The following is an 18,863-nucleotide window of genomic DNA, read 5'->3' on the forward strand; positions in this document are numbered from 1 at the left end:
CACAAACCACACTGTGTATGTGACTTAGCTCTTTGCCAACACGTGGTATACACACATTGGCAGGTTATTTAACCTCTGTATCAAACGGGGAAGTGACACTAGCTCATAGGGTTATTGTAAAATTATCTGAGATGGTATATTTAAAGAACAATTAAAAACACTGCTAGAATGCTATCTAGCACACTTCCCTGACCTTTACTTATGTTTTCCCTCCCAAATGCCAACCTATTATTATATTTTAATTAAGCAAATGAATTGAATTTATTAACATCACACATGAAAGTCTTTTTTTTTTTTCCCCCTCCCCAATTTACTTACGTGCATTATCCCCTTCTGGAGGTTGATAAAAAGAAAGGCCCAATGATACTATGGCTGCAATTTCTAATATAATTAAAGTGACATCTTGTAATGCTTCCCATACTAATTGAAGAAAGGTTTTTGGCTTTTTAGGAGGTATAAAATTCTTTCCAAACACTGCTTCTCTTCTCTCTATATCTGCAGGGTTTCCGCTCAAACCTGGTGAAAAGAAACAAATTTCAGTGAAAAGTTTCACTACTTACAAAAGGAAATACCTATTTTACTCAAAACATTAATTCATTACACTTTATTTAAAAATTTTTTTTTTAATGTTTACTTATTTTTGAGAGAGAGAGAGAGAGACAAAGCATGAGCAGGGGAGGGGCAGGGAGAGAGGGAGAAAGAGAATCCCAAGCAGGCTCCAGGCTCTGAGTTGTCAGCACAGAGCCCAATGCAGGGCTCGAACCCACAGACCGTGAGATCATGACCCGAGCTGAAGTTGGATGCTCAACCGACTGAGCCACCCAGGTGCCCCTTCATTCATTGCACTTCAGATTCCAATTCATAAGACCCAATCAAACTGACTTTTACACATTATATCAAATGAACAGAATTTAAATCACTGAAAAACATGTACAGTGCTTTAAAAGAACAATTCATGTAGACAGGTCAAGACTGGATTAAAAATTTTCACTTTTCCAAAATGTTCATTTTTGATATTACCTTATACCATCTTGTAGGCTGCCAGAGACCAGAGTGATATGACAGTTGGATGGGTTTTATATTGGAATTAAACATTTCCCTGACCTTTACTTATGATGTTTTCCCTCCCAAAATGGGGAATTATGTATTTATTTGATTTACTTACAGCATCTTGGTCACCCTAATCAGAGAAAGTCTTTGATTTTCACTCTTATTTACTAAATAACAATGAAACATTTATCACAAGCTCTAAAATTTCTCCATTAAAATGTCTGTTATACATGGACTGATAAATGATTTGCAAGTCACAAAAAAAAAAAAAGGAAATTATGGGATGACCTTTCTTTTGAATTTTATTTTTAGGATTTCCAGCTTGAGAAACAGGTACTGCTATTGACTGATAGCGCCCACTGTCACTGTAAGGGAAAAGGTGCATGGTAGGACATAATATTTATTGCCTGGAATGTGGAATTGGACGGTTATGAGGAAAAAGGTTAAGAGAGAGTTGGATGACATGAATTTTGCCTTTCCCTTATCCCATCAAGCAGGTCCTCCTCAAACTTAACAGTGCTGATCCAATCAAACCTAGATAGATATATCCCAAATAGCTAAAGCGAAGTACATACACATTTATATTTTTGTGGGAGGTATGAAAACAGGCAGGAGTGACAAATGACATGTTTCTGAGTCTGCTTAAAAATATCAAAGAAGGCAAAGATATCAGAATGACACAACTTTCAATTTATCATCATAAATTTAAATTTATAATTAATTTAGTTAACATAAACTCTTTTTTTGGCAAGAGCTCATCCCAAGAGAACAGCAAAGGAGCGAGACAGGAAAACAGCAGATTACTGGGAGGCTCTTGGTTTTAGGTGTTTCAACTAGTAATCTCAGTGTGGAGGCAGGCAAAGAGTAGAAGAGAGAGAACAAAGAAAGTACGCTTTTAGAATAAACAATAAGAAATGAACACAGACATTTTAAAGTAATTATTTATTTGGTTAAAGGTATCAATGAGATTCCAGAGAATGTTTTCATTAGCAACTGTAACAAGGTCCGTCCATACTGGGCAGAAAGATTTGAGATTTCTGATGACAAAAGTCATCATCTGAAAGCTTCCACAGAGCTCCAGGCTTTGAGACAGTTCAATAGAAAGAAAGGAATGAAAGGATTGTAGTAATTGTGACTGTGGGAAAGAGAATATGAGAGAAGAAACTTGCAAATTGTAATTTAGAATCCACAGTTTCTTCAGACTAGAGCAAGGTTCCCCACTCACACCTGGCTGAAACCAGTTAACACTGGTCCATGGTTTAATTGAGGGACAGAGGAATCAATGCAGTAAGGTTTTCCACAAAACAAAATTTGTTTTAAAGGACTAAACTTTGAGATGTTCTGAGATTATGTGCTTGCCGCTTTTTAAATTTAAGTGCCCTTTCTCTTATAAAAAGATAGTAAGTTTGTTATATCTTGTATTTCAATGACCTTACTAGAAAAAATAAAAGACAACCTTCCCTAGCTGTCAGTCTCCAATCTTTTTTTCTATGAAATTTGAAGATATTGGTTTTATCAGTTTAACTCACACTTAATAGAACCTACTATTAATTACAAGTATATAACACCTAGTAGTTTTAAGTAGCACCACTATAACTATAAAAATAATTGACCCAAACCTACATTAATTATAACGGAGGCCAACATTTTATGTTAATGCTGATAAGAAGAGCCACAGAGCGAAAGAGAGCTTAAAAGCCTATCCGAAAGGGTGCCTGGGTGGCTCAGTCAGGTAAGTGTCCAACTGTTGATTTGGGCTCAGGTCATGATCTCCTGGTTGGTGGGCTCAAGCCTTGCATCTGGCCCTGCATCCAGCAGCATCAGTGCAGAGCCTGCTTGGGATTCTCTCTTCCTCTCTCTCTGCCTCCACCTCAAAATGAACTCTAAAAAAAATGTATCTGGAGGGAATCTGGGAATTAAAAAAGCAGCCGGTCCTAAAGGTTACTGTAATTCTTCTAAACCACTACCACACATACAAGCACTCACCTAAGACACTACATCAATAAAGTCATCTGGGTTACAAACTAGAAGACCTAGATTCCAGTTCACCTACTGAAATTTTACACATGTCACTTAATGTCTGTGGCAGTTGGGGTAGAGGCATTAATATTTGTTGGTGTATCTTACAAACTTGTTTGGAAGGGCCTAAGAAGGTACAATGGATCAAAGCATATACTACAGAGTAACAGTGATTGAGCTCAGTAAGGGGATGACAAGTTATAAACTGGACATTACAGGTTTTAATTCCACTTTGGGGGAAATTAATTTCCATAAATGCAGAATAATAAACTCACATAATCTAAATATAATGAAGTTAAGAGTTTTGTAACAATAGTCTGTTCCCCACCCTATATTTACTTAACATCTACTACTTGCAGGGACTATTCTACATCCTGAGGAGTCAGTATAAACACGCTATATATTCAGCAATCTTATACTGGAGGGAAACAAAGAGATTATTAAAGTAACATAGCGAGAAGACTAGTACTATTCTAAGTGCAACGGAAACCTTTCTAAAACAGAAGGGATTTAAAGCACCATAGAGTATGGTAGTAATAATTGATCTCATTTAAATTGTTGTGTGAAGTATAAATTGAAGAGAGCAAGAGTGGAGGGAAAAGACCAGTAAGGAGGCTGTTTAAGTAGAAAGTAAGAGGTGATCATGGCTAGTATCTGAGGTTTTTAACTGAATCTGCCAATTATCCTGTAAAAAGATCAGACAGGACTTGCTAAACGACTGGATGTGGATGAAAGAAAAAGAATGATATCTAAGTTTTTTTTGTTTTTTGTTTTTTTTTGTGTCTATACACTTAAATGATTGGATAGTAAAGACATTCACCAAGATAGAGCAGGCCTTTGGGAATTGCAGAATTAAGTGGAAAAAGAGAGGCAAGAGTTAACAGTTTCATTTTACAGATTTACATCTGAGATGCCCATTTGTTTTTTAATGTTTTATTTTTGAGACAGAGAGAGAGAGAGCATGAGCTGTCAGCACAGAGCCCGACACTGGGCTCGAACTCACGAGCTGCGAGATCAAGACCTGAGCCGAAGTTGGACGCTTAACCGACTGGGCCACCCAGGCGCCCCTGAGATGCCTATTTAAATAAACAAGTGTAGAGGTCTGTAGACAGCTGGCTAGCCATATTCGGAACTCAGAAGAGGTCTGCACCAGAAAATCAATGCACAGATGATTCTGGAGTCATGGACCCAAAGAGAGCTCCCAGAAAGCAGACAAGAGAGAAGGGTTAAGGCTAGAAACTTGGAATAGTCCCCAACATTTAATGATCAGATAGGGGAAGAAAAGGCAACCCAAAGAAACGGGCAGGGGGAGGTGGCTGGCTCAAAAACAGGCTCGTGTAAAATTATGGAAGCCTACAAAAGGAGCGTTTTTTAAAAAAGATGAAGATGATGTGGATGATGACATCAAATGAGTAAGACTGGCTTTGGTTAGATGGAGGCCCTTGAGAAGAAATTTTCCAGTGGAATGCTGTGAAGCAAGTCTGACTAGAAAGAACTGAAGATAGAATAAGAATTAGAAAATGGGTGGAAACTATGATTATACAACTTTTTCCACGAGTATGATGCAGCAGAGAAAAATAAAGCAGTAAAGGTGAATTAAAGTGGATAAATAAACCCATTATGCTTTTTTAAAGATGAGTGATAGATATCAAGGCAAGTAATTTACCAGTGTATAATCAAGTAGAGAAGACAACACTGATGAATCCAGGGTGTAGATGTTAGCCTCCTCTAAGGGCAGGAAGAGGCTTCCATTGGTAGGAAAGAGAAAGCAAAGTTCTTGAGGGAAGGGAAATAGCTAAGCTGGTAAAACTGGTAATGAGACTACATGGTCTTAGTTTTGAAAATAGAGTAGATATGACATGAAATCATTAAGTATAACTTATGAATAAATATACTGACAACTCTTCTGCCTGGTCCCATTGGCTCAGTTGACTGTAGAATAGTGGCAATGAGGCCAAGGGCATGTGTGGCATCTGATCTCCTTATGCCCCAATTAGCTTCACAAAGAGACAATATATTTAAAAAAACCATCAAAGCAGCTGTGAAAATGAATCAAGGAAACTGATTTAAAATGGAGTTCGGAAGCCATGAGGAGACAGTTCTTGGGCATGTAGCACTCCTCTCAGCTTACATGAGCAGCAGGAAGGAGGAAGATTTCCACATGCCTTAGTAACAGCAAACTTCCCACCACCTGCAGCCAGTGAGAAACCACCACAACCTGGAGCTCTTGTTCTTCTCCAATGAAGTTATTTTCAAAATGACTCACCCCATGTCCTCCCAGCACCCCATAAAAGCTAGCCTCCCCTCTGTTTCTTCAGACTTACCTATGGTTTGCCACAGTCTGCTTGTCCTGAATGGCAACGCCACTGTTATTCCTGAATAAACTCATCTTCATTTAATTAAATTACCATTTGTTTCACTTAAGGTTGATTACATGGTGTCATGAAGTGGGATCAGAAGGTGCAGAACCCCTGGGGAACTAATGACTGTTTGTGGGTCCCACTTGAGCCCCTTGTCCTCTCCATTTCTGTGAGCTGTCTTTTTCCTTTTGGTTCAGTGGGTTTTCTCTTGGATTCGAATTTAGTCTCTTTGGTTCAGCTCCCTATCTGCTTTTGTGAATGCACTACCCTTCTTGGTGAGTTCTCTTTTGTTTTCTGTACTTCTGCTTTGAGTAATGGGATCCGTAAAATCCAAAGAGTTAAGCAGGTCACCTTCTGGCATACCTATCTTTTTTATGTCTAAAAACTATGGTTTCAGAAGTTGTAAAATAGCTACAAAAATGGCAAAATCTTACTAAAGACAATCCAAAATCACAATGGCCATTATGAGAAATGTTCCAGTTAGACAGGATCATTTAAGAAGTGCATTTGAAAGCAAAGGAGTCCCAAATCAAACAGAATGGGGCACCTATTTTTATTGGTATGCAGAAGTTTCCAAACTTCAAAATTCCAAAATAGCTTCATTGAAAGATTTGTTGTAAAAAGCTAATGAAAAAGTAAAGATATAAGAGGTACCAAAAACAAAAGGCTTTAAGACTGACATAATACTCTTACTGTGACATAATACTCCTACTGCTCCCCTCTTTCTTCCTCTGAGTACTCATTCTAGCAATCCTCTGTCTGAATTGCCTTTACACTCTGAAGAGACTATTAAATTACCTTTTAAAATATCACCACCTGAGACTACAGGTGATTCTCTTCAGTTATTTTTCACTCCTTGGTCAAAGGCCACGCTAAAGGCCAAATGAAGTTAGGGCTATAGTTAACTAATTTCTTGAACTCAAGAGAAAATTCTCTAACAGTTTTAATAACTGGATTAACTCCAGAGATTACTGGAAACATAAAAAGGCAGAAAATAAGATGAGAGGCACTAGTCGGAGCCTGACAGAAAATTTTGTTAAGGCACTCTTCCCTCTGCTCATTGTGGATAATGTAGTTGGATCAGTGGAACAAGCTATAATGTCACTTAAGTTGCAACTCAATTCGTTGAGGAATTGAGAACAACAAACCTTATCTTGCAAATCCTTGTGAAACTAGAAATGCAACTCTAGAGACAATTCAAAGTTTATCCATTTCTTTTTTGCCAATACCCAAACCTCCCCTACTAATCTTTAAAGGTTTGTAACTTGCATTCTTCCTTGTGCCTCTGAGATGTAAATGCTAAAGTGCAAACTTCAGGGAAGTAATTCTTACCAGAAGAAAAACAAAAGGGGGAAAGGTCCTTCAAAACTTAGCTTTAGCTATCTGGGCAGGTAGCCTTAACTAATTCCATCTACCAGAAAAGTTAGATCCAACTTTTATCATGAGTGAAATGGAAGCCTCTGTTTATGTCTGTCTGTATGTTTAAGTGTGCCTATGCATGTGTCTTGTATATATGTAGTACTGTCTACCTCCAATAGAATTACTACAATCAATTTGTAAAAGACTTCTATTTAACTGACTCAAATGCGAATTAAGTATTCATAGAAATTCTCAAAAATGTAATAGAAAGTAACCTAAATGTTTTTCAGGTTCCCCTGAGTTTGGCAAACAAAAGCTGGCCTTAAGTTTGGTTTAATTAAAATAGGCATGTCTTCAGAGTTACCAGGATTAAATAGAATGTAAACATACAACTTTTATTCTACCCGGTTTTAGTAGTCAAGTAAGTTCACGTTATCTCTGTTACAAAATCTGTCAACAAGAATAACAGCTTGGGAAGATGGTTGATTTTGTCTAATGTCTCATGAAGTTTTTGTGGGATCTAAACATAATTGTTAAGAGCAAGTAAACTAAATAGAAGTAAGTAGGATAAAAAGGTTTTAGGTGAACTTTTCAAATAATTTCCCCAAGTCTTTTTGGGGAACCTTAAAGTTTTGCTGCATTAAATATGAGTTAAATTCATTAAATATCCAGATCATTTCCAAGTAAGATAAAATATTGCAACACAGATTATTGAACATAGGTTTTTTTGCTTCCTTTTACAGAGGAACTAAAGATATTTGAGTCTAACAGTAAACATGTTTTAGCCATGCTTAAAAATTTTCTATGAAAAAAGCATGTTTTCAGAAATCATAAAATTTATAAAATCTGCCAATTCACAGAATGCTAATGTAAAGGCCAGTTCTTAATTGTTTACTTCTTAATTAAAGTTGCTAAGGGTTAAGAATTCTAATTAATATGTGTGCTTAAAGCTACTAGAAATAATAAGGAGACCCCTCTATATGCAAAAAAATTATGACATGGGCTTTTGGTAAAAGAAGATATAAGGAATATAAATGCACTTTTTAGAGGGAAAATTTGTCCTAGTGAGGCTAGTTATTTAAAAACAGAAAAGACAGGATAAAATCTGAATGTAAAACGAAAGTTGTAGGTTTGTGGAAAAGGAATCTTTGGGCATTTTAATGTACAGTCAAGCTGGTTAAGATTAAAATAAATTTATTTAAAAATGAGTTTTAATTTCAAAACTACAGTGGTACAAAATTGGAATTTGTTCTTTTTCCTGTCAAAAGAACAATGTTTTCAGGGCCCCTGGGTGGCTCAGTAGGTTAAGTGTCTGACTCTTGGTTTCACCTAAGGTCATGATTTCGCAGTTTTGTGGGTTTGAGCCCTGTGTCAGGCTCTGCAGCGTGGAGTCTGCTTGGGATTCTCTCTCCTACTCTCTCTCTCTGCCCTTCCCCCGCTCAAGCTGTCTCTCTCTCAAAATAAATAAATAAACTTAAAAAAAAAAAAAGAACAATGTTTTCTTACATTATTGATCTGCTCTTAAGAACAAATTGTAAACAAAGGTTTTCCTTTACTTTTAATGTAATCTTCCTAGAAAAACAAAGATTGTGTGTTTTGCTTTCATCAAGTCTTTGGTTACTTAAAAAAAAAAAAAGCTCAGTCTTTTCAATATTAAAGAAGCTAAGGCTTTTTACAACTATTTAACTTTCTGTATTTTTCTGCAAAGTCTTTGTCACTTTGATTAAATGGATACCTAAAGTATTGTTTCACGGTGACATATGATCCTCTTTGACCAAAGGTCCAAATCGTTTGATATTTAAAAAAAAGTGTCTGTTTATTTTGGACAGACAGAGCACAAGTGGGGGAGGGGCAGAGAAAGAGAGAGAGGAAGACCTATAATTAATCCAAAGCAGGTTCCAGGCTCTGAGCTGGCAGCACAGAGCCTAGTACAGGCTCGAACTCATGAAAGGCAAGATCATGACCTGAGCCAAAGTTGGGCACTTAACTGACTGAACCACCCAGGTGCCCTGAAATCTTTTGATATTTTTGACAAACTTCCCAAAAAATCAAATTCAAAAGGAAGTATTTTGATCTTGAACTAACTTTAGGTTTTTACAGAGGGCCCCTAGAACATATCAAAGGACTTGTTCTCCTTATAAAGAAGGATATGTTAAACTAATTAGACTTATTTGATATGTTAAATTACCTGGGAAGTATTGTTAAAAACAGGTGATGCTAAACTTTCTTAGAATAAATTTGCATGGAAATGTTATTAATGTGTCCCAATAATAGCATGAAATTTCTAAAGATCTTATATGCCTTTTTATCACGTTAACATTTATAATTCTGGTTACTATCATAAAGGGTAAGTCACAAAATTACCAAATTTCCTTGTCAACTGCATTATAATGAACTCTCATCGGATTTTAACCATGGCCACTTTTAAGTGTTTTGGCCATTTACAGACAGTTACTGTTTTACTCTGATGCTTATACAAGTGTTTCTGCAAAAGTACTTCATCTTCAAGAAGCTTCAGGAAAGGATGGTTTTCTGGTAACTTTAAGAAAATAAAACTGAACTTGGTAAGAATTTCCAGAACTAGTGGCAAAACTGAATGCAAGCAGAACAATTAAAAACATGGGACTAAATGAACTGAGAGGATTGTTATAATTTTTATAGCTTCTTTAGTTTAAAACATTACTGATTCTGTAATATTTTGCTTTCCCAGATTTTAGGAAACGCTTTTCTCTCTTAGCTATCAATAATTTGGTAAGATACACCTTTGTGAATAAAGATAAAACATTTACTTTTTCTATGTGATCCCTCCAGAATTTGCAAACTCTTTGTGAGTATTCTTATTTTTATGATAATAATTTGCATAAATTCAGTAAGAATCTTTTCTCTTTATATCAGGACAGAGAAACACTGGTTGTATTACCAAAGCTTTGACTGGAATATCGTATTTGAGAAATGTGCATAGATTCAGATAGAACCAGAGAGTTTTAAAGAACACAGTTTGACTTTTAAATAAATAAAATATTTAACTTTAAAATTAAAGACCAGGAAAGCAGTCTTAAAAAGAGCTTAGATGGTTAATCACTTTTCTTGCTGCACTAATGCAAATAATCAAGCAATGTTTCATGCAAAGAAATTATTTTTACTATAAAAAATGAGGGTACTTGAAGAGAGAACAAATTATGTTTACCTCTTTGTCTAGATCAGATTCTAATCCTATTAACTGTCCTTGAGTTTCTGTTATATACTTGTAAATTGAACTGGATCCTGAATTCTAGCTTCCTCAAAAATCTGGCTACAACTCTCCAAAGTAACATTTCCAATTTTCTCCCACCCTTTTGATTTGGAATCAGTTTGAACAAAGACTGCCCCAAGAATCTAGTTGGAAAGGACTATACCAGGTCCTCCTCACCACCCAGATGGCAGCCAGACTTCAGGGACTTAAACCTTGAATATGTATCTCACAGATGAAAAAGGCTCCACCTGACATTTGGCCCTACACAGATAGAGACCTCTGAATCAAACTGACTAGAAAAAGAAGCAGCTGACATAGAGGATGACTACTTACTCACCCTGATGCTTAATCAAGACTTCATCTCAAACATGAAACTTTTGTCTTTCCCTTTATTTTTTCAACTCTGGCACTGGCCTGGAAAGATAACATCTTCATCTGCTTCTCCCAGGCCTTTGTTAAGGAGGGGTAACTTTTGCCTTTCAGACTGTGGGATTTGTCATTTAAAACTCTTATCTATCTATTAACAGTGCCACCTTAGTGAGAGTGATTCATACCCCAACAGGATTTATGTTTATCTGGGGTGGTTATCATTCATTCACCTTGGGCCTATACAGCTAGCATATAGCAAAGCAAGGTCTCTTAAGCTACCCCTAACTTTTCACAAACCAACTCAAGCACCTTCCTTAGTTGAATCCCCTGCACTGTCAAATCAGAAAGGACCTACCAGGAGGTTTTATGATTCAGGGTTCACTTCTGTTAGCAGGGCCATACTTCCCTGGTTAGGAGTAAATGTGAACAGGAATATAGCAAGAAATCTCTCCTTAACTCTTAGAGATACTGCAGAATCAGTGCCAAGACAACACCGGCCCAAAAAAGAGCCTTAGACTCTTTGACCAAAGTTGATAATAGGTCAGTCCTTGACTAGCTTTTAGCTGAGCAAGGAGGTGTCTGCACTGTGGCCAACACCACCTGCTGCACCTGGATTAACACTTCTGGGGAAGTTAAAACTCAGTTACATAAGATCATTGAGCAACCCACTTGGCTTAAAAAGGAAGTTGACCAGCCAACCTGGAATTTCCTAGTCAGCACTAGGAGATTTGGTGGCGGCAGTAGGACCAAAGGAGATTTCCAACAGCTCTGGGGACAAAGAGAAATACAGGCGTGGTACCTGCAAACCTTTTTTGAGTTTAGTCTTTCCTGCTGTTTCCGAAGGCCATGAAAATAATATAGCAAACAGAATGTTAGCCCAATGCCTTGAGATGATCTCCAACGTTTCTAAGCTTAATAAGATATAAATTTATGCATGGGAAATGCCTGACAGCTCCTCCTGCTATTTGCCCTGTTACTCAAAAGTGGCATCCATGGTTTCCACTTTCTACCCATTCCTCCTCCCCCCACCAAAACCCCCATGTGAGACATGACTCCTGGGAAAGGTCCTTCCAAGCACCAATTGACAAATAGAGAAAAATATTTCAATCAAAATGAATGATCTGATGCTTGATCAGTGATGCTTTCTGAGAAACATCTTAATCAAAAGGGGGAAAAGTGAAAACAAATCAAGGAAATCTGATTTAAAATGCAGTTGGGAAGCCATGAAGGGAGAGTTCCCATGCACACAGTGCTCATCTCAGCTTACATGAGCAGCAGGAAGGAGGAAGGTTTCCACATGCCTCAGTAATAGCAAACTGCTCACCACTTACAGCCAGTGAGAAACCACCACAATCTTAAACTCTTCTTCTCTAATACAATTATGTTCAGAACAACCCTCTTTAATTTCCTCCCAGAGCCTTGTACTGTCTTCCTCAGACTTATCTACAGTTTGCCATAATTTGCTTGTCCTGAATTACAATTCCCCTGCTATTCCTGAATAAACTCATCTTTGTTTAATTAAATTACCACTTGTTTTATTTAAGGTTAACAATCTCAGAATTATGTTTTTTTTTTTTTTTTTTTCCTAGGTCTTAGCAACTGAGTGTGAGTGGGTGAAAGTTTCCTGTCAAAGTCCAGGCCACTTAAAAGACATATGTAATTGGAATGCCTGGGTGGTTCAGTTGGTTAAGCATCCGACTCTCGATTTTGGCTCAGGTCATGATCTCAAAGTTCACGGGTTTGAGCTCTGTGTCATGCTCTGCTTGCTTTGGATTCTCTCTCTTCTCCTCTCTCTCTCAAAAATAAACATTTTAGGAGGAAAAAAAAAAGATGTATATAATGATTTCATTAGAAAAGGGAAAAAGAGAGTATGCTTTCAGAAAGTAAAGCCTGGAAAGGTTGAGAAAATAAGATGCCTAAAACGAATCAGGCTTCTAGGCTGAAGGCTTGGGGTAAAAACGTGGACTGGAGCTACAAGAAACACCAGAATCCAGATGACATGTGAAGTCTTAGATGTGCATGGCATCATCCAAGGAGAGTATACAAAGAGGAGTGTGCACAGATAAATGGAAACCTGAGGCCCACCAACATCTAAAGGAAAACACAGAAGGCTGATACATGACCGGCCAAATAGGAAGAAAGAAAACCCTAAGAATCTAATATTAAGAAAACCAGAACAGAATGGTTTGAAAAGGAAATATAAAGGTGCTTGGTTAGCTCAGTTAGAAGAGCATGCAACTCTTGGGGTGCCTGGGTGGCTCAGTAGGTTAATAAGCATCTGACTCTTGATGTTAGCTCAGGTCATGAACTCATAGTCATGAGATCAAGCCCCGTGTGGGGCTCTGCAATGACAGCGTACAGCCTGCTTGGGATTCTCTCTCCCTCTTTCTCTGTCCCTCCCCTGCTCATTTTCTCAAATAAATAAACCTTAAAAAAAAAAAAAGAACAACATGCAACTCTTGATGTTGGGGTAGTGAGTTTGAGTCCCATGTTGGGTGTAGAGATTACTAAAAAAATAAAAAATAAAAAAATAAAATAAAAAGGAAGTCTATCGCACTCAGAAAAGTGAACTTAAAACAACTCTAATATACTACTTCAGGCTCTATCAAGTACAACTTTAAGAAATAATATATATGCAACAAAGTTAGAGTAGTGTTACAATTACCTTCAAAAAATTCATAAGCAATGAAAACTAGTGAGCTGAGCAGGTATTCAATTAAATGCATAATTCTCTATTACAGCAGCAATAAATTTCCAGGACAAGGTCATGCAGGATTATCAATATCAAACCCTTGTTGGTAACTCTGTACAAGTATTAAAATATGCGTGGCTGGCATACCATGGCGATGGGAATCCTTCCTGAGTGCCTGAAAGAGCTGTGCCAACCTGTATAACCAAGCACATCCATCAGAGCATCAGAGGATTCTTGCAGTAGCCTATAAGTCAACAATGATTCATGCTGGGCAACCGGATGATTTTTTTTTTAGAGTTAAAATATATTTCCATGTGTGAATGTTAGTTTTCTTGTATTACATCATGAAGACCTGGTCAAAAGCACACGATTTCTAACAGTCTTACCTCTAGGAGTGTGAACATAAACTGCCAGCATTATGGAAACATTAGTCAGCCAGAGACAATTACTGTTGACTTTACCTTGCTTTCTACCACACACCTCTTTTGTTTCTTTCTACCACTGTTTCCTTTTCTTATTCCCTTTGCTTTTTTTCTCTCTTATACCTAATTTTAGCAACTACTTCAGAAACTTAGTGTCTCATTTACTTTCTTGCCTCTTTACAACGCTATGGAGCCATCCATGTCTCCTACAAAATACCACTCAGTACCTGTCTTTAATCTGTATACATTCATTGTTACCCTTTATTTAACATGGTACTACTGAATGATAAACATGCTACCAGGGCTAGAGACCTGCATTCCAGAAATCTCTTTATTAGACAGTCTCCTCTACCATCCAATATAAAATATAACATAGATAACACAGGGACACATTAAAATGGAAAAGATACCGAAAGCTAGGTTAAAAGTAAAAGGATCAATAAATAGGATTTACAACAGGAATAAGAAAATCAATACAGGAAAACAATAAAGATAATGAAAAAAACTACAGGGATAATTGCATGTAGTTAGGATGTTGTAAGAAGGTAATTCTGTCATAAAAGTATATTCTTAGATTCTGACGACTCTTAAGAGAGGTGCTTTCTCTAATAGACAAAGCAGAAATATGAGGTGACAAGTCTTTATTTCAGTTAACCTTGAAATTTATACTTCCAATTCTTTTAAGAGTAGAGATGGCTACATTTTTAATATGAAAATCACATCTGGCTCAAAACACTTCCTATTGATCAGTACACATTAAGAATGTCTCAAATCCAGTTAAAGGAGTACTCTGCTGGAAGACGAGCAGTAAATTAGCAGGCCAAATGAGGAAGCACACAGATACAACTTCCTGAACAGGGCATATTTTAAAACGACTGACTGAGCAACAGAACCTTTATTAAACTCAAAATTGTTTTCACTATAAAACTCCTGCCAACAAAAAATACTATTTGAGAAGACAGAACACAGGTACCTCTTTCTTAATATTGTCAACTCTTTTGCAAGTTGTATGAGCTGAACTTTCATAACAGGCGATATAATATAGTGGTTAAAAGCATGTAGCTAGAATGTCAAGGTTTGAATCCCTGCTCTGGCACCTTAAGAGCTGTGAGACTTTGAGTAAGCCGATTAACCTTTTTGTGTTGTGGATTCTTTGGCTGTAAAAAAAAGGTAAGGCTGTTGTGAGGATAAAGTGAATTAATATTTGTAAGTGCTAACAACAACCTACTGGGAACAAAAAAGCATTACCTATGTATTATTTTTGTTGTAACTGCTCTTAAGAAATGTCTTAAGCTGTTCCTCCTCCAGATTTTATAGCAATCTAATAGCCACATCCCCAATATTTCTGATTTTCCTTTTCCACTCACTTTTCTCTTAAGCAGACATCAATAATACACTATGCATTTCATCTAGCTGTCTTGTAAATTTGTCTCCCCCTTGTAAAAATAAGTCAGGGATTGTTTTATTGACGAATATATCTACCCAGCCAAGAAAAGTACCTACCACAGAGCAGGCAGAATATCCCAGCAATTCTAAGGTGCACATATTCTTACACTGTGTTAACACTGATGAGATTGGGATGTAACTTAATTACACACTTATAATTATCTTACGATTAAAACTGCCAACACTAATTCTTTCTTTAGAGGGAATAAACACCATATGGCAATTAACAACCTAGATCTGATGAAAGACTATATGTATCAATGAATGAATTAATGAATGAAAGAATTAAAGAAACAAACTTCAGTTTTCCTAACCAAACTTCATGTTCTTTAAAAAATTATTTTAATCTCACTTTCCCTCACAATAAGCAGCTTATATTAACAAAAGAGTACTTATTGTCTGGATCATTTTCTTGGGCAAACCCCTGGCTGATTACCCCTGATGATGATTTATTTACTATCATTTGCCTAGTTGATCAGTGACAAAATGTTCATTAGCTTTCTTAATAAATTATTTCTAAATTAAACTAAAACTGTTCCTCCGGAAACAATATTCTTATGAAGGCTGGTGCTGTTTTTATTTAATCTTACAACTGTAAACACAAATATAATGCTTAAAATGGTTTGTTCATATTCTTTAAAAGAATCTTTCAAAATGACAAACTGTTTATATACAACCAGTAAAGACAAAAGTTTGTACAAATTTTAACAAAAATTCACAATACTAGGAAGAAGATGAGCAAGAATTTTCTAAGAATAAAAGAGGGAAATAGATTTCATATATTTCATAGCACAAAGCAGCAACAACGAACATCAAATTTTGAGTGTTCAAGTGAATTATTTCTAGTAATTACCCACAGCTCCCATCATATTGTAAGAAAGATACATAACCATCTCCTCCCCAAATTTCAAAACTATTGTACTAAATGCAAAATTTTTCAGTTAACTTAATAAACTTCACTAATTAAACTAAAATCAATGTAAGGAGTACAGCCTAAAATAACAAAAAAGAATACAAAAATAAACAAAAGAAAGTGCAATACAAACTAATGAGAATCACGTCTATTAAAAATGAGAACAGACCATGTTGGGGTGTTAAGTTATTAGAAGACAAGAATTTTGATTAACTAATAGCAGAGGAATACAAAGACAACCTGGTTGAAGGATGTGTAGTTAGGTAATGAAACTGAAGTTCATTATCACCTTTTATGAACAAACTATGTAATTATACTGAGGATTTTTTATAATGTTTCCTATTAATTTGGTGATTATGAACCATCCAACAATTAGGTTTTAGGTTAAATGGATAAAGTACATATAGTTGAATTAATGAATATACTGAGAACAGCACATCAATATACAATTCTCTAAACAGGATATAAAGTTAGCTAATATTTCAAAATGGGTTTGAATAACGAACAAGCTACAAATTTTGTTAAATTACTATCTGTTACAGTCCATGGGTTTGTTCCTGAATCCTAGAATTTACATCAACAACAGGGATCCCAGCTACTTTAAAATGGTACAGCATATTAAGGTATAACTAAGAAGCTCATGTTTCTAAGTAGTTCTGACTTAAGGAAAAGATCCAGAAGATACGAAGACTTAACAGGTCTTACAGAAAAAAGAACATACTCCAAGTGATCAAGGAAGCCCTTTCCAGACATGTGTGAATGATGTGTGAATGCTGATACTGGATTCGTCAAGATCATGCTACTTCAGAAAAATTAATTACCTACCAATTCTTTAAAACAATTAGGAATTTAAACAGAAATTCAAATGTGTATATATATGTATTTTATAGATATATAGGGTTAAAGAAATTTTTAATGAAATTTAAAATTAAAAAAAATTTTAAAACAATTTTGGAAGTAACTTTTTGCTATTACTTTTAATTTTGTGACAGTATGGCATGACATAAGATGTTTCAAAAAAAAAATATTCAAGAAAAACATTTCTGGGGGCACCTGGCTGGCTCAGTTGCAAGAGCATGAGACTCCTGATCTCAGGGTTCTGAGTTCAAGCCCCATGTTGGGTGTAGAGATTACTTAAAAATAAATAAATGGGGCGCCTGGGTGGCTCAGTCGGTTGAGCGTCTGACTTCAGCTCAGGTCACAATCTTGTGGTCCGTGAGTTCGAGCCCTGCGTCGGGCTCTGGGCCGGCCCAGAGCCTAGAGCCTGCTTCCGATTCTGTGTCTCCCTCTCTCTCTGACCCTCCCCCGTTCATGCTCTGTCTCTCTCTGTCTCAAAAATAAATAAATGTTAAAAAAAAATTAAAAAAAAAAAATAAATAAAAATAAATAAATAAATAAACGAACTTAAAGAAAGAAAAACATTTTTGCATAATTTCCCTGGAACTGGCTTTGGAATGTGTACTAGTCTACTTTAACTTTTACATTAATAACTGCCCATCCTTACTAAAATAAAGTACAATCATCAACATTCAGCATATCTCTCTCCTTCGTTTGTAAACAGGAAATGCCTTTCTGAAACTTTCTAAACCTTAATTTTCTCTTCAACATGATGAATGTATAAAAGGTCATCTATCTCAAACCGTTTCAAAGACCATAATGCAATAAAGTCATAACTTTTCCTTTCTTGATTCTCAAGAAGAAACTTACTACAAATTGAGAATTATGAAAGCAAAGACTTCCTTGAAACAGGCAAACTGAACATAATTCTAAGACTGAAAATTAGTTTTCATTAAAGAAAATGTCTGCTACGTAAAAAACTGGCATCTAATCTTTAGGATCTTCTGAACTAATTACTAAAGTTTAGGGTAAAAACAAATTGGTCAGCTACTGGCAGTGACAACTATTTTAAGCCACCTTATAAAATGAAAGATAAGTGAGGATTTATTTTCACTGAATCCCCTGGGTGGGTGGGTGGGGGTGGGGGGATTCCATCCTCTATAATTCCAGCAGAAAGGCAAACTTGTTATTGTAAACAAGCAGCAATAACACGCACACTAGTACAAGTATTTCCTCCCACCAACCTAAAATATATAAATTAGGTGCGCCTAGGTGGCTTAGTTGGTTAAGCAGTCAGACTTCAGCTCAGGTCATGATCTCACAGTTCGTGAGTTCGAGCCCCACATTGGGCTCTGTGCTGACAGCTCAGACCCTGGAGCCTAACTCAGAAACTGTGTCTCCCCCTCTCTCTCTGCCCCTCCCCCACTCGTGTTCTGTCTCTCTCAAAAATGAATAAACGTTAAAAAAATATATATATATAAATTAATTTGCAACATTATTTCTTGATCTAAAGTTCTGTTAATTGCACAATCTGATAACTGACTCATCTTAATGTCACTAAAATTATGATATAATCACACAATAACCAAGACAATATAAACATGTTTACAAATTTATAGTACTCTTCATACAAAGAACTAAAAACAAACATAACACAACTCACCTTCATTGGGAGATGTTTTCAACCTGCTGCAAATTCCATAGACATCTCCATAGCTTTCCTGTATTTTTCGTAATGCATCTGTAGACCTGAGCTCCATGAGAGCCCGCAGCTCCGCGAGCGTAATTCCAAAGTCTCCATCATGATTAGCTTCCTTCAAAGAGTTTTTTACTCCACTATATGCAACTGAGTTGTTTGCCATGTCGCCCATTACAAGTATTATTTATTAGGAGGAAAATGTTTCCCAAAAGACTCTAATTTTCACTTGATGTATTTCCAAGTTGAAAATTTTTTAAATATGAAAATCTTTCTTAAACCAAACACTCATTGTAGGACTTTCTAGAGCAGCATCAGCAGCATTTCCCAGAGAAGTATCTTGACCTTTGGCCCATGACTAGTTTCTTCGTATCAATCATGAGATGTACATATCTGTAAGAAAATATTTAAAAGTTAATAAAATCTATCTTTTACAGCATTATGCATATAAGCATATTTTCTAAATGT

At 36.2% G+C, this 18,863-nt stretch overlaps 1 protein-coding gene across 4 annotated transcripts in view; it reads right to left on the reverse strand.

The window, feature by feature from the left end:
- Window positions 1-18,863, reverse strand: part of ATP2B1 (ATPase plasma membrane Ca2+ transporting 1) — a 129,532-nt gene that overhangs the window by 52,751 nt on the left and 57,918 nt on the right. For all 4 annotated transcript variants that reach the window (XM_042992879.1, XM_042992878.1, XM_042992881.1 and 1 more), the window contains exons 2-3: window positions 18,363-18,788; window positions 319-516 (exon numbers count right to left, since the gene is read on the reverse strand). In XM_042992879.1, coding sequence (XP_042848813.1) covers window positions 319-516; window positions 18,363-18,570 — 406 coding nt within the window. In that variant the 5' untranslated portion in view covers window positions 18,571-18,788. The remainder of the gene's footprint in view (window positions 1-318; window positions 517-18,362; window positions 18,789-18,863) is intronic.

Source organism: Panthera tigris, chromosome B4, assembly GCF_018350195.1.
Source record: "Panthera tigris isolate Pti1 chromosome B4, P.tigris_Pti1_mat1.1, whole genome shotgun sequence".
In the NCBI taxonomy this organism is placed as follows: Eukaryota; Metazoa; Chordata; class Mammalia; order Carnivora; family Felidae; genus Panthera; species Panthera tigris.